The sequence below is a fragment of the Saccoglossus kowalevskii genome, chromosome 18 (assembly GCF_978046115.1).
Source record: "Saccoglossus kowalevskii chromosome 18, keSacKowa6.1, whole genome shotgun sequence".
Taxonomy (NCBI): Eukaryota; Metazoa; Hemichordata; class Enteropneusta; family Harrimaniidae; genus Saccoglossus; species Saccoglossus kowalevskii.
Window position 1 is genome coordinate 25,796,766 of NC_140658.1, and position 16,809 is coordinate 25,813,574.

At 34.8% G+C, this 16,809-nt stretch overlaps 2 protein-coding genes across 4 annotated transcripts in view; one reads left to right on the top strand and one right to left on the bottom strand.

Annotated features, from left to right (window-relative positions):
- Nucleotides 1-249: 249 nt before the first annotated feature.
- Nucleotides 250-14,641, top strand: LOC100377685 (F-box only protein 32-like). The gene is made up of 9 exons (XM_078011798.2): nt 250-479; nt 3,791-3,894; nt 4,688-4,734; nt 5,430-5,531; nt 6,384-6,477; nt 7,541-7,710; nt 12,712-12,897; nt 13,100-13,240; nt 13,557-14,641. Exons 1-9 carry the CDS (start codon nt 352-354, stop codon nt 13,659-13,661), a joined length of 1,077 nt encoding a protein of 358 aa, XP_077867924.1. The 5' UTR covers nt 250-351; the 3' UTR covers nt 13,662-14,641.
- A 5-nt stretch (nt 14,642-14,646) lies between these two features.
- The window catches only part of LOC102810275 (tRNA dimethylallyltransferase-like), a 44,519-nt gene continuing 42,356 nt past the window's right edge, over nt 14,647-16,809 (bottom strand). For all 3 annotated transcript variants that reach the window (XM_085493173.1, XM_085493171.1, XM_085493172.1), the window contains one exon: nt 14,647-16,531. In XM_085493173.1, the coding sequence (XP_085349299.1) occupies nt 16,422-16,531 (110 nt within the window). In that variant the 3' untranslated portion in view covers nt 14,647-16,421. The remainder of the gene's footprint in view (nt 16,532-16,809) is intronic.

The window sequence follows — 16,809 nt, forward strand, 5'->3', positions numbered from 1 at the left end:
CATTTACATATTTATTGGGACACACCATATTACTTCTTAGTGCAGGGATGTCAATGTAAAGGTATTCGTATTGATGAATGATGAGTGGAACTAGGCCGACACTAAAACAAAATATAGTAATTTAGTAACAGTTCAGAGGCAGTCGGAGTAATTTTTAATTCTAAGCTACTTTCCCTAGTTAAGAATCGAACAGGTTTAAATTCCCCTCTCTTAAACACCCTTTCACCCTATTAACGGAATACTAACAACCAAAACAAGACTTCTTCCGGCAACACAACGCAGTCGACTGCATGTGCACCATAGAAGACAGCTGTGAAACAATAACATATTTTGGACAAAGGAGCCGTTAGAATGCCGTTTCTTGGAAGAGACTTTCGTGCTCCCGGACAGAATTGGGTTCGGGCTCATAAAGGGTGGGAAATCCTGATCGCTTTGAGAGAAAAATTGAACACACACATTCGAAGTCTGTCGAAAGATAGGTAAGATATTTTCTGACGTCGATAATTTTGAAAAGTGACCTACGCAACGAGTTTGGCACCGTTTCCAATCGTGTGAATATTATTTTACAACGAATGTCTCTACTGATTTGTTCTATTTTGCCACCGATACGAAGATTTTTTTTCGCTGACGAGAAACAGATTTTTGTCGAAGGTTGCTCGTGCTAGACCGACTGGAAAAATGTGCAAATATATTCGACACAAAACTGTTTATTAAATGAGACGTCTTTCTCTGTTAGAAGTGCTTTTTTTTTAAATAATTTTTCTTGATATGTCGTCGATGACGTCTTCATAAAAAATATATAAGCATTTTACAACATGGCGTAATTATTTGTGTTTGTCTTCGTGATCATGCCGACGCTCCGAGGTTGTTATACATCGAAAATATTATAGTAATTAATTTAAAGCAATACGTTAGACGGTCACCGTCACGTTAAAATGGGTTTGCCGTGTCATTACTATCAGTTATGCGTTTTTATGGGAAAATTCGGGGACGGGGAATTACCTGGCTGTCCTTGTTTCCATGGTGATGAATTTAATTCGCGACAATTATGTTTTTTCTCGTTTCATTTTATTTTTTGCAAATTCAATTTTGCAATCATGCAGCTGTGAGGATGAGGCTCAGAATCTGCAGTCTGTGCGATAACACTGAAATATGATGAGGATGCTGATGATGTAAATGTTTCCATGACAACCACTAATTGCTCCTGGCCCTTGTCCAGGGAAGATTGCGACTAGCGTATTTACATTTACAGTACCATTTTCTTAGAAATGTATTCTCTAATGAAAATATAAGTCTGCTTTTTCTTTTCAAACAAAGGTTGTTCATTTTTTCAGTTTGAAGAGATGTTAGACGTGATTTTTCTATGATGCAATCACACATAACAGTACGTCTACACCACACATGACTATGCAATGTATGTAATGATCATGCAGTGCTAAAAGAATACTAGTTTTGCATTACCAGGCATGAGGCCAAAAAACAAACAAACTTATGTTGCCCTCAAGTCGAAAAATTTAAAAATTGGGTCGGTTGGATTTTTTTTTTTTTTTTTTTAAATTTGTGAAAACCAAGAGTATTGTAAATAGCCAAGTATATGGACTTCATAGTTTTTGGAACATGTCAGAGAAATACAGATCAATCCGAGGTTCAAAGTCACCACTTACAGGGACTCTGGGGATCAAACAACAGTCCGGGATCCTTAATTTTTAGAGAAAACACTTTTTTACTGCTTGAAATGGTGAGTTTTTAATATTTGGGCCTACATGTATTAAAAAAAACAAAAAACAAAAAACGTGACCTGATATTTCATATTTTTCGGTCGATCGCTGAGGGCAACAAAACAATTTTTTTTTTGGCATGACTGTGTACTAAGCCAGAGTATCAATGCACTGCATTTTATTTAGGCTATAAACAAATTATTTTTCGTCCTGAGGTATTCAAAAATAATATTGTCATTGGAGATTTTTTTGTTACCATTCAGATTTTCTCCTTTCTTTTCTTCTCCTTCTACCAATAGTTTTGAGAATGTTGTCACATTTTCAGTGCTGATTGGGGCTTATGTTGAACTGGTGCACATGACTTTCATAGTTTTGATTGGCCAACTAGTTTGGCAGCTATCTTGGACTGAAGCCATCTTGAAACATGAATTGACCATTTTAAACCCTTCTGAAGGTCAAGGCAGTTTAAATTGTTGATTGTAGAATCATTTAGCACATGGGTTACCTATTCATAAATAAAAATGTAGCTATCACACTATAATATTTTGGCAGAAACCACAAAAAAATCTTGTACTGGCCATTTTACATGCTGACCAATTCATTTATTTATAGCCTTAGCTGGTTTTACCTCTTTACTAAAAATAAATCATAAGCTTATTAAAATATTCTACACATCGCATAATTATCACCGGAGTATATCCATCGATGGTCCAATCATTCTGGTCTTGTGGTCTGTTCCATGCTCTAACCTACTCTTAAAAAAAAACTACTTTAAATTTAGTTATACATAACTAACTATTGAGACATTGGATAAGCATCCTACTGTGTAGTTTTAAACTGCTGTTGATGAGGCCACTCTCAGTTACAATAAAATGTTATTATCTTAATCACATCATGTGACTTGCGTCATTGAGGGATGAAACATTTAAATAGAAGGAGGGTCAGTTATACATTCAGTAGTCATTGACTTCAGGGTTGAACCATTTAAATAAAAGGGGGGTTATTTGTGATACACATTCAAGGGTCATTGATTTCAGGGATGAACCATTTAACCAGAAGGAGGGCCAGTTATACATTCAATAGTCATTGACTTCAGGGTTGAACCATTTAAATAAAAGGGGGGTTATTAGGGATACACATTCAAGGGTCATTGATTTCAGGGATGAACCATTTAACCAGAAGGAGGGTCAGTTATACATTCAACAGTCATTGACTTCAGGGATGAACCATTTAAATAAGAGGGGGGTTATTAGTGATACACATTCAAGGGTCATTGACTTCAGGGATGAACCACTTAACCACTTGTAAAAAAAATACAGGGAAAAAAAACATTCAATAGTCATTGACTTCAGGGATGAACCATTTAAATAAGAGGGGGGTTATTAGTGATACACATTCAAGGGTCATTGACTTCAGGGATGAACCACTTAACCACTTGTAAAAAAAATACAGGGAAAAAAAAACTGCGCAGAATTTTGCTGAATGTATTATTATTAAGAAAAAAGGAGTATTTTTTGTGTATATTTAATTAACTTATTGTCCCCATTGTTAGGTAGAAATAACCTTATTAACATATTGCCTGCTGAAAAACTGCAGGAATTTCTAAAATGAAAAACAGCGTCAACAGGGGATGTGTTAACCTCAGTCGGCAGGTGGTTGACTTGCGGGCATCGCATTAAATTGCCATAATTACACAGCAGTCAGTTCCAAACACTGAATATAGTTTATGCGACAAGAATGCACAAGGGACGGACTGTAACCATATATAATATATAAGTATTGTTGATGATCAGTGTCTTGAATTGTTGAGTCAAGTCAATGTGACTTATAAGACTCTACTTGATTGGCTACAGAACCCTAACATCTAACAGTCAAACCAATCAGAAAGCAGATTTTTTGTTGACAAGTTTTTCAACAAATTGAATCATGTCTTCAATAAATACTCTACTGAAAATGTCACTTGCCGCAAACAAATTTAAAAATCTGAACTAAATTATACTGATGCTCAAAATAACAAATTTATATATATTTATTTCATTATTTATTTATTCCTTTTATAATTTTTTTTCCAGATATGCGTACCTAAATGAGATGCCTGTGAGTGAACAATTACCTGACAAAAATAGCAATATGAACAATAACAACAACAACATGGAAATGCATGGAGATAGAAATGGTTTGTATAAATGAATTCATGTTATAATATTGATCATATCTTGGGATTAAGCCTTCTGTAATGTAATGTATATGTTTTGTTTGTCCATGTCTGTTATATACATAAAAGTAAATACATATATTAATGTGTTCATGCAATCACTATTTATACTGCTGGGAAACATAAACAGCTTTGTTCTTTCAAGATGCTATCGTTATAACTACTGTAGAATACTTTATTTTCACTTGGAATTTATTTTCGCTATTTTCGCTGAAGTGAAGATTCCGTGAAAATAAAATCCAGCGAATATACCTTTTTTCCTATATTTCACATTAAACTCATCAAAAATCAGTGAAAATAATTTCCATACAAAACGCCCAAAAATCCCTTTCAGCGAAAATTAATTCCAGCGTAAATAAAGTATTCCACAGTAAAACATGAACTTGACTTGAAACATAATTTTTCTGCCTTCTCCTAAAATTGTTTGTACCGGTACTTTGGTGAGCAGATTAGTTTCTGGTCAGTGTAAACGTTTTTTCTGTTCTTTTATTTTTGCTAAAATTAAATAAAAAAAGAATAATACTAGTTAAAGCGGGAGTGTCGTCACCTGCGCACGTGCAGGAATTGAGTTCCAAGCGACGATAACAACACACGCTAAAAACGCAAAGGCTCATGGGTAGACACTTGTTTGTAAACATTGACACGCAATGGCCATCTGACGCATGCGCAGGAGACAACTCCCCTGCTTTAAAACTTACTAAATGTTGAATGAATGTTTTCATCCCAGTGAACTGTTGTTTTAACTCTTCTATAGGTTGCAACAGATCATTGTATATTGTTATTCCAAAGGGAAGAAAAGATGTAAGTAAACAGATCAAATATTTTACTCGCAAACATCCACCGTAAATATTGTATTTGGAACACTATTGTAGATAGAGACATTCAACTAGTGCTTTATTGAAGACATTGGGCTCATGATCAAAATATTTAGTAACCATATATGGTCATGTTACCTCATTAAAAATGCATAAATATCATATCTGGACCACTATTTTAGCTAGAGACATTCAACCAGTAGTTGTGTATTAATAATTAGTAGTAAATACTTCCTAAGTAGATACATCTCTCTGAAGCTTGAATGCATACCTGTATGCTTTTTAATGTTTACATATCCAAAACAACCACTTTACAAGTCACGCCAGGTTGCTGGGCGTTTTTCCATCTCTGATGGCTTTCTTGTTTTAATTTATTAATTATTTGTTGGTATTTTTTTAAAGTTTTAATATCACAAAACACTATTTAAGGAAATCAGAAAAAAATTGTAAAAATGTCAAAATAATAATAATTTCTTTCCTTATATTGCACTTTTCACAGTCAGACTGATCAAGATCACATTACAAAACAAAAAGTTGTAAATACAAAATAATCAGGACAAAATAATAAATACAAGTAACAAAATAATATTCGCTACCAAATTTTTGATTCTGATCGATTACCTAATCCCCTTTGTGAAGCCATATAATATTTGATTTGTGTATCTGTATTGCTGTTTACAGGCTGGATTTATGGCAGGTACAGTCAACATAGCAGAAATCATGACCAGACTGGATTTTGGGGGAGTTGCCAGAGATCCACGAAGGTTTAACTACATATGCAAGGTTAGAAGATCAATATTTTGGGTTAAGTCCCAATTTTAGATGAAGTCCAATATCTGGGACTATTAATTTGGGTTTCATCTGTCCAGAGCTATTTTTCTTACTTTCACAGATCACCTTCAAACTTAACACACAGAGCATGTATAATACCGTAGATGGTGTTATTTCGTAAGTTGATTAAATTTGTTGAAATGACAGTCATTTCGTCTGAAATCTGAAAATAGGAGTTCGTAAATGTGTCTGGAATCATTTCTCGCAGGAACTTATTTTTGTATCATTATTTGTTGTTTGTATATCATCTTTGTTACTAGAAACTGATAGAAACACTGTATTTCTAAGGAAGCAATAAAGTTATCATTATGCTTGTTCATATTTTGAAGCACCGTGTTCGATATTGTCACATGTTTTTACAATGCATGTTAATTGTTTGTTTACCTGAAAATTCAAACACATAACATGATAGAACTGATAGTTTTAAAGATCATAATTGTGCCAAAATTATTATTTTTATTAGGTCTGTTTTTGTAGAACAAAACGATGAAGATCGTTGTAGCCTGTTTTTATACCATTCCAAAATTAGTTAAGTCAACCAAAATCCTGTCATACAATTTGTTCATTCTGTCTCACCTCGCAAAATGTTGAGATATGAATAAATACCACATTGATACCGGTATCTAAAATTAAGAAAATGGCGACCATCACTGAAATTTTTGAAAAAAAATGTATGTTGATTCAAGCTATCCCATATCATTGCTAATAAATTTGACATGCCTTTGTATGTTATTTTGTAATTTGTAGTTTTGGTGATCACTGCAGTTGACTTGCTAAATGTTCATTTGTAACTATTTTCTGCAGGTATTGTCGTTAATTGTGACAGAGAAGTTCAACGAAGTAAGTGGAACTTCACAGAAACATGTTATGAATGTCATTGGTCAAATTGTCAACATCGGTAAGTAGTTATATTTTTAAAACCACAAACTCAAAGCGGATAAGTTTAGAAAGACAAAATTTTACTATTGTCATAATGGTCAATGTTTAATGTGGTAGAAATATTAAAAACAATGTGGCTGGTGTATCTCTGAAGTAAAGATTTCACTGTATTTGAGTTGCTGTATTCTTTTGATAACCTGATTATTGTACATCTTTTCCTGTGTGCAAGTAATAAGTTAGTGAAATATAATGCCAGCAATAAGTATTCTTTCCTGTGCCATCTTGTGTTCAGTGATGTGATTCTTTTTCAGTCACGCTAAGAATGTTGAAACACATTCAAGGGATGAATTCTCATGTTCTTGATGTATATGGTACTTGTCCGACTTAGTCCCCGGGGTACTCAGCTCTAAAAATCATGTGTTTTTAGGAGGGGTGGTCGCTTACCTCCATTACCGTATCTTCATTGTGAATGTGTTTGATTGTACACAAACTCTCGATGCAAAGCAATTCCCGTCATGATGTTTTTTCACACGACTTGACCTGCAACCAATCAGAATGCTCTGTTGTACCGATGCAGTTCTTCAAAAATTCCCGAAGAATTTCTGGTAACTCATTGCTGAAGTAAATTATCAATGTTGAAGTACGATCTGTTGGAAATGATTTCGGCAAATGGCATCATTATGGTTACTGTGGTCTACACATTCACTGCAGTCAAAATCCACACTGTATTATATAATAACAATTACCAGTCAGGAAAAGTCAATGATCAAAAATCAGGTTTTATGATTAGACAATCAAATTAGGGCATTTTGGAGGGGATGGGCACCGAACGTGAACCTGAAAATAGAAATGTCCCAAAAGTAAGGGGTGGGCACTTAGCCGTGCATGGATACTAAGCCAGTCAAATATAGTAATAAATATATAATATGGTATTTGTACACTATACTTCATTTGAGTAATGTCACATATTCAAATAATATTCATATTCATATAAAAAACATATCATTTTGTCTTTTAACAACTTGTTTCTATGAACTTAAATTTCCAAGAATAAATTAATAAATGCAATCATATTATTCCAGTTTGTGAAAGTACCCAGAATATTCGAGAGTGCCAATGCCTTCTGAAGCTTATTGAGAAAGCAATGAAAGACGGCAGACATACCCACGTCGGAAGTACGAAAGTCTGGCAGAAAAAACTGGATACAGTCCACGTGTGGCAAGAAATGCTGAACAATATTGAATTGTACGAGGTAAGTATAAAACGAACATTTGAGCTGATTTGAGGATTATATATCATCTTCCTCGTGCTTTATTTATTACGAGTTACCACTACAGTTAAACTATCCTTTATAGACAGATGGTCTTTATATGGAGGTGGCCTAATTTATTCATTCAATCATGAATATTAATTAGGGCGGGAATTTTAAGGGAGATCATAAGCAAAACGTAAAAACAAACCTACACATTGTACAATGAACAGGTCTTTTTTAATAAAAGTCACTCATTTTCATCTGGATAATTACACACCTTTACTTTTTTACTACAAATTATATCATGTAAATTCACTGAAACAAAGTGTGTCTGACCATAGATTCATTGGTGTATTTAATGCATAAGAACGATTGTCAACGATCGGCGTTTCAGCTCGGACTTTCACACCATCGCCATGCAGTCTTATTCCCCAGTCTCTTACACATATTCTGTCACAGGCGGGAATCAGTCCCATCGTTAGTATTGTCGATTGTACACTGTGACAAAATGCACAGGCAAAGTTGCCGTGTTTGAAAAAACAAACAAACAAGCATTAAAAATGAAGAAGCATTGGTAATAAACAAAATTTACCAAACTCATAACAATTGCTCCAACTCTTGGTGTTGAATCAGAAAGTCAAACGAACCGAAAATGAAACACGATGATCGTACACGCGTCAAAACTGCCCAAATGAAACGAATTTTCTCGATTGCGAATTATTGATATTACCTTTTATAAAAAAGGAGGATCAAAATTGAAAACATCTTTCATTGAGAATAACCCTGAGATGAACCCTCAGTAACAATACGTTTTGCCCATGCGCTAGCTTCATTAGCATAATTTATAACGATCAACAACAAACAACATGGCGGCCAAAATGGGTCGGATTTTGCAACCCCGCGATGAAAACGAAGTAAACGAATGTTTATTTATTTTGTTTGGATATTTCATGTTGACAAGGTAAATAAAACATCTCTCATTTAATAAAACTGGTTCATTTTTCTTGTTTTCGAGACGGGAGGAATTTGCTCTTCATGTGCGAAACAGTCCACAGAAGTGCCGCTGGCCGGCTGGGGATCGATCGTACAGTACCAATCGGAAATAAGCTAATTTTTCATTTCAAATTTTGAATGAAACTGTTTTGATTTGTTGTTAAAATCTTTCCAGTCTCTAGACGTTACATTCAGATGATATTCAACTTTTTGTTTTTACTTTTTCGCAACTTCACAAACCAAGTTGTGTTGGTCACCCCTGTCTATTAGTCCTAAAGATTGCGTACTCGGTAATCTGAACGGAACATATGGCCACTTTCTTTTTAGTAGCTATTGTCTTTTTGCTGAGACCGTCTGATGGAAATGTTGGTGGTCGTTATACAAAGGTTAAAGTGTGAATAGGTCTACAATAGGGTGGTCGTTGGTCGCATTGGACAGGTGGTCACTATAATCCAGTGTCTTTAACGTGTAAATTGCGAAGGGACTGTACTAAGGTGGTCGCTATGAGCAGGTGGCCACTCTGCACAGGTTTGACTGTATTTAGGACACCAAAAATTAGTCAGAAATGATTCCTATTGTAAAATTATTTCTTTATATCTCAAAATTTGGCTTGGTTTCATGGGATGAAAAATATATATTATTAGTCTCCGTTCAGACAAAGTCTGAAAACGGGGACTTATAATTCGGTCTCCGTCCGTCTGTGCGTTCGTGTGTTCGTGCGTCTGTGCGTCCGTCCAGAGTCGTATCTCAGAATCCCTTGGACCGATTCTGGTCATTCTTTGCATGTGCCTAGTACTTTATGTGGGACATATGCACATGCAGTGGTTTAGCGATTCGATTCAAAATAGCCGACTGGCAACCATCTTGTTTTTTGAAAATGTTGTATTTTGGACATGCTTTGTCAGTTTTCATTCAAACTTGGTACATAGATTATACATGTTAGGATACATGTCCATGACGATTTATTTCACAATTGGATCAAAGATGGCCGACTGGCAGCCATCTTGTTTTTTGAAAATGTCGTATTTTAGACATGCTTTGTCAGTTTTCATTCAAATTTAGTACGTAGATCATACATGTTAGGATACATGTCCCAACCGTCCGTGAGTTCCTGAGTCTTTCCGTCCGACCGTCCGTCTGTCCGTGCGTCAGTCTGTCCAACGTAATATTTCAGAATCCTGTGGACCGTTTCCGTTCATTCTTTGCATGTGCCTAGTACCTTATGTGGGACATATGCACATGCAGTGGTTTAGCGATTCGATTCAAAATGGCTGACTGGCAGCCATCTTGTTTTTTGAAACAATTTTGAACATGCTTTGTCAGTTGTCAATTAAACTTGGTACACAGATTATACAAAGATGGTCGACTGGCAGGCATCTTGTTTTCGTTTTTTAATGCGGTATCTTGGATGTGCTCTGTCAGTTTTAAATTTGGCACATACATGTACTTTATAAATTTTATAATTTATAAATTTGTTTCAAAATCTGGTCAAGGATGGCCGATTGACAGCCATCTGACTTTTTAGCCTTACTACTATATTTCCCCAATTTATGTACCATTTTTACCTTGCCCGTACCATCAAAGATGGAAGGGAAAGGTATATTAAGGGAAAGATTTTGTTCGGCGTTGTCGTCGTCGTTGTTGTTGTTGTCGTCGTCGTCGTCGTTAATAATTGTTATTGTGTGCATAATAACTTTACTAATTCTATTCCAAACTTTATCAAACTTGGTCACCTTATTCATCAGTATAAAGTCTTCCCTGAGTTTGAACAACAGATGTCCTGTATGAAAATATCATGCAAAAATTGAGAAAATCTGATAAAATATTTTGACTGTTTCTACTTGACTGATCACTGGTGATACACATCAAAGGTCACTGATCTCAGTGGAAATATGCATTGTTGTATGTGTTCAATGAAGCAAATTATTTATCTTGTAATAATATCCTTGGTAATGTATCTCAGAATCCCATACTGGGTTTCAAAACCAACTCATGGAGAGATTGCACAGTCTGATACACATTTGCAAACCTACCAATAAAATCTTTACAGAAAACAAGATGTCAGAAAATCAATATAAGCACTCCTATGAACTGGGTGCCAAACTTTGATCAAGATCTGAAGCTAATAGAAAATCTGTTTAGTTCAAAGTTATCAAATCAAAAACAATACATAAAAAATACATTAAAAGCAAAACTTTTCATCCACATTTTAAAAAGAAAATTATTCTAAAATATATGTATTCTGTATTTGACAAACAGTTCATTCAACAAATGAAAACTCACAGGAATATGTTTCAGCTATTAGAACAGAATGATAGAGTTTTTATAATACTAGTTTAAAAACGCACTTCAAAGATTGCAGTGTTTGAAGATGTAGATTCTCAGGAGGCAACAGTACTGTTGACTTCTCCCTCCACTGGACACCAACTAACTATTTAAGTTGATTTGCATACAAAGCAGAGCTTGCAACATGATAGCTATTCATAAAGGGTGTTTTTTTTTTTACTTTTCATATAATACAGTAGTCACACAATGAGGCAGTTCATATTTGTCTCAGTAAATCATTAATTTTTGACAGACACCTGTACAAAATACTTGGACTAAAGCCAGCTAAAATTTTCTGTTATCTTGCATGTTTTATGAATCTATTCACATCTAAATGCAGCACTTTTTTTTTCAATGAGACATTTGTTTTTATACTAAAATATCTGAATTACTTTGAAAAAAGCTGGAAATTATGTCCCTTAAAATAATTAAACAAATAAGGCACCAATGTTTTGTAAGATATTTACATCTTTTAAGGACATTCGGTAGACTGATTCCCCACTGTTGATTCAACCCCAAAACTTGTTTGTATTCAAAATTATGAAAATGCATATTTATATTGAACAAACTATGATAAAGGGAATTATATTATATAACAAAGGACAAGGTCACCAGAGTTCAACTATGTTCATTCGTATTTGGCACATACATCATACATATCAGATCAAAGATGGCCGAATAATGGCTGTTTTTATTTTGGCCATATTACTACAACACGAAACACGTGTTTTGATGTAAATAAACAATCTGTTGTATACGACACTTGGAACTCAAGTTTCAAGTTGAAAATTACATAAAAATTCCCAACATTACCAACTTAATTTGAATCTGCCATGTCATCTGATGGTGATTTAGTGTTATCAACTTGGCAACAGACAACACAGTTTTTATAGTGCTAAAAAGAGTAGTATTCAATGCCATGTACAGCAATGTGGTAATTTCTGAAAACAATTTCAAAGGGAAGGAAAATCAATATGTTCACCCCATATTGTAATATTGCAAAAAAATCCATACTTGTCAGCCCCAATTTGAACATTGGTCCTTCCCTAATACTGACTTTACAGTTTAGTGCAGTCACTGCATGTCTTCCAATCTTCTCAGGGCTAATATATTTAGTGTTCTACATTTCGGAATGCACCTCCTTTTGCAGCAAACATTCAGTAAAAAAAAAAAATGATCGGTCACTGGTAGCATAGTGGTTATTGCATCAGACTCATGATCGGTAGACCCAAGTTCAAATCCTACCATAGGCTGAACGTCAAAAAGGTCGACCCCCACCCTGGGTGAGTGTGCCCCAGACTCAATGGGAAGGCCAATTCCACTGGCCGACATTCATTCACTAACGAATGCGACTTTGGGGGAACCTTGGTTAAGGTCCGCAGGTGCTTGTGTTCGACCGGGCCTGGTTGACGCCAGGATAGCGCATTACAAATTGCTATTTGACAGAGAGATGGCCACACAGCCCTGTCATGTAGTCCCAAACATGAATATGACTTTTGTGGCAAAATGCACTATGTGTCGTCACTAGCACTTACAATTTGCACATACAAAAAAAAGTCAGGAGAGACAACAGTGACACTCAATGTCCGGAACTGTCACCTGGCACAAAAAAAAAAAACATTCAGTAAAAATTCATATTTGATAAAAAATATTTTGAGCACTGTATCTCTTTATGTTGTACAGAGAGAAGATGACGAGGAGATGGTATTGATGGATTTACCAGACGACTGCTTGCGACAAATTCTATTAAGATTCAGCGATCATAGAGATGTGGTGAATCTTGGTGCTACAAATGATTCACTGAACCAACTTTGCAAAGAAGAAGAAGTCTGGAGAGAACTATGCAACTTTCACTTTTCTGAAAAACAGGTATGTAGAAGTTTTACTAACTTACTGTAATCTTTTATACTTACAGGCGCGGAGAAGGAACTCCAAAAGTTGTATGGCTTACTTAAGGTTAAGTTAGAGAGTATCGGTATATGGCAATATTTGTTGTGCCATGATGAGAGCTTCTTCACTTAAGATTCTAACAAAAAGAATTAATAGAATTAAACTTGTTCTTCTTGTCTAGATCTGGTCTGCACTTCCTGACTATGTTGACGAAGCCGACTGGCACTTGATTTATCTTAGGTTATTGAAAAAACACGGCAAACGGGAAACATATGCCGAAATGCCACTGCTGTGTAACCGATGCCATAGTCTTTACTGGAAGGTAAATGCGTTTTATCTGTATATCTTTTTGCGCTATTACAAACATATGTTCGATGAAGGAATGGTTTATATTCACATCATCATAAAACACTGTCCTCTTTAAGACACCTAGTCATTACAGCGAACCAATCAATCTACTTTTTTTATACTCATTGTGCCAATGTTCATTCTAATACAAGCACTTGATTGGTCGTTCTATTTCAGATGTTTACATATCAATATTAGAAATGTAGGCCTCGTCAGTGTATTTTGTCAATCTTTTTGGTGGGCGAGAATGTACTGTATGCAAATTGACTGGTTCACTTTTCTCTTCTAAGGTCGGAGGTCATCCGTGTACATCATCAGAAACTGATGAAGAGGAGGAACACCTGAAAGGAAGTAAAGAAATCTCACCACAGGAATTCATGAAATTAATTTTCTGAAAAACACCTGTACCTTATTCAGACATACATTTACTAATATGGACACGACCTCTCCAGTCTAACCATCAAATATGGAGACAATTTCACCTAATATGTATAGAGCCATTGAACAAAGTGATAACACCCTTATTTGGGCATGACTAATACGTATTTAGTAACAAATCTGCCTAATCCAATATAAATCAACTATGGATGTACAGCCAATAAGTTCAAAGACAATATGTGCAGGTTGCTGCCATAGAGGGCCTACTTCACCATGAATGTGCAACGTCAAACTGACTCTCAAAGTGTTGCACTAACGTTACTAGAGTCAGTGAAGGCACAGGAAATGTCAGATTTATTTATTTGCATTGTGTAGTTATTTGTAAATAGTTATAAATTTTGTAAATAATTATAAATTATATATCTTTTGTTATTATATATCTATTAATCTGAATGTAGCTCATGATCAATAACACACCAATTCTTCGTACCTGAATATTTCTTACACCCCCACCCATTTGTGTTATCTGTTATAACAAAACAGAGCTGTTCACATTACCATGTCTGTCATCAATATAAAAACCACCAACAGAGTGTGTTAGAATGATATACTGAGGCATTTTGGGTGGACCTCCATCAGATTTGTTTATTTCATAAAGATATCTTAAATTCTCTGTTTGCCCAGTCCACCATTAGTTCATGCTATAGAATTATGAGCATCTCAAATAACAGCTCACCAGTTTGATTAACGTTCTTGGTTTGCAGAAAATGCAGGGCAGGTGGCCAAATACATAGAAAATATTGATGAGACATAGCACGAATTACATTTTTTGTTGTTGCTTCCTGTTCAGCACAAAAAATGTCTTCAGTCACTCATTTTTCCAATGAAGTGAAAACATTGCAAATTGATACTTTCATTTTTACCGAGTTGTGTGGGCATTATTCATTTTAACAGCGAGTTTGCTAAAAGCTATGTGTAATAAAGAATTGAAATCATACGAGGTTGTAAAGTGTAAGAGATAATTTATTATGTACATGTATCTACAAATCTTGAAGCTCTGTTACCATGGCAATAGTTTTTGACCAGTAAACATTTGATCATGATGGAATATTTATCAATTACAATATTTATGTAATAGACCTTGAACGTAAATGGCCATCAACGTATCATTGACAGTGAGAAAGCCCTTGAATGTTTCATTCTTGTTATCTCATCCATTGAACCACATACCATGGTAACAGTTGACGTACGACGAGAAAGAATGAAACATTATAGAGGGGAGGGGCAAAAACAAGTTGAGATCTTGACAGCCATTTGCATTTTCTGGGAATTCTTGCGCAGTTCTTGAGTATAATCATAAATTATATATTTATTTATCCACAGATTACATTCAGCGTACATTACCCAAAACAACCTTGTAAACGTAATAAAACTTGTGCTTGGAGAAATTGTTTATGATAAAATACTTACTCTTCTTGTGTTAATTTCAACCCTATGAAGGCCAAATTCAAATTTTATAGCTTTACACAAAATAACTGTGCAATAACTGTTTTTCTGAAAATTTTGATCAAAACTTGTAAAACACTTTATTTTCATAGGAATTAATTTTCATGTATAAGAATTATAAAGACAGAAGGCTCTATTTTCACGCAAAACAATATCACCATATTCTTTGTTCTCATGATGTGATTTCATTGTTTTTATGCATAAAAAATGTTTCATGGACTGTTTAACGTAATTTGGCCTAACCTAGTAGCACATAGCAAACCAATCGGCAGCTTAGCTGGCAATGTTTGGATGTTCAATATGGCAGTGACAATAAATAAGATTCATGAATATTTGATTTGATGATTGTGGCATTTGATTTCAAACAGAATAACTTACCGCAAAAATAACATCTATCCGTTACACGAAAATAAAGTATTTCATAGAATTTGGTCTAAAATTAAATTCATAACATGTACAATTTTGTATCAAAATGTTCGTTGTAAAAATGGCATTCAAAGGGTTAATTTAATTTACTAAAACCAATTTAATTATCAGTGTGTAATGTTTTTTCTTGAGCAAACTAAAACAATATAGTCGTGTGTTTTGACTTAAACATGAATATTTTTTTTTTATATCATGTTATTGTATTTTTCCAAAACAAAGTTCTAGCTAATTTAACAGTATGAACAAGAATTTCTGTACTGACTTTTTTTAATCAGTAAGAACAAATCCACATATTTATTTACAAGGAAAAATGTTACATTTTAAGTCTGCTGCCATCTTACAAAATGGCTGCCAGTGCTGCCATCTTACAAAATGGCTGCCAGTGCTGCCATCTCACAAAATGGCTGCCAGTGCTGCCATCTCACAAAATGACTGCCAGTGCTGCCATCTCACAAAATGGCTGCCAGTGCTGCCATCTCACAAAATGGCTGCCAGTGCTGCCATCTTACAAAATGGCTGCCAGTGCTGCCACATAATTTGAATTCAAACAAAATGTCATGTATAGTTTTTATACAGTAAAGCTCTTTACACGTGTTGAATATTTTTAATAAACATACACTGTAATCTGCACAAATAAATAATGTTGTGATGTTATTAATCACTGGTAATTAAATATCACTTGTATGTAGTAGTAGGACAGCTGGAGTTCAATTATGACACCAGCCAAGATTACAACAATCACTTTGAATTTTACAACAGCGCCCCCAACGATAGCTCTCAGTTATTCTTTCTTTTCAGTACAATAACACTCGAGATATGTTCCATTATTGAATGACATAACGAGGTCATGATGACTTAGCAGTCTGATCCTTCGTTGCTTGATAACATTCTTCCATTTTGTCCAGCTGTCTTTTCTTCTTCATCTTTTTCTCGTGCCTACGTGACTGAAGATGAGCTGTAGGTAATAACAAAAACATCAACATTAATAGTCAACAACCAAACAGCCTACTCAATCGAAGATGTCTACTTGTTTCACCCTTGTAAATAAAAAGTATCTTTCCAAAGTGTATGATAAAGTTTAACACATGTTTATTCCAAACAGCACCCTCTAGTGGCCAAAAACACACCAGCAGCACAAAACGTTTTTCAACCTTTCTAACACTTTGTTAGGCCGGTGAGTCGCCTCATAGCGTCATTAGCTAATACTATATAATGTCTGAAAAAAAGGGACCA

Excerpts from the sequence above, each read along its gene's own strand:
- LOC100377685 (XM_078011798.2), top strand. The coding sequence starts at position 352 with ATGCCGTTTCTTGGAAGAGACTTTCGTGCTCCCGGACAGAATTGGGTT. Across the intron at positions 5,532-6,383 it reads GGTTTAACTACATATGCAAG|GTATTGTCGTTAATTGTGAC; the intron begins GTTAGAAGATCA and ends TATTTTCTGCAG. Across the intron at positions 13,241-13,556 it reads GCCATAGTCTTTACTGGAAG|GTCGGAGGTCATCCGTGTAC; the intron begins GTAAATGCGTTT and ends TTCTCTTCTAAG.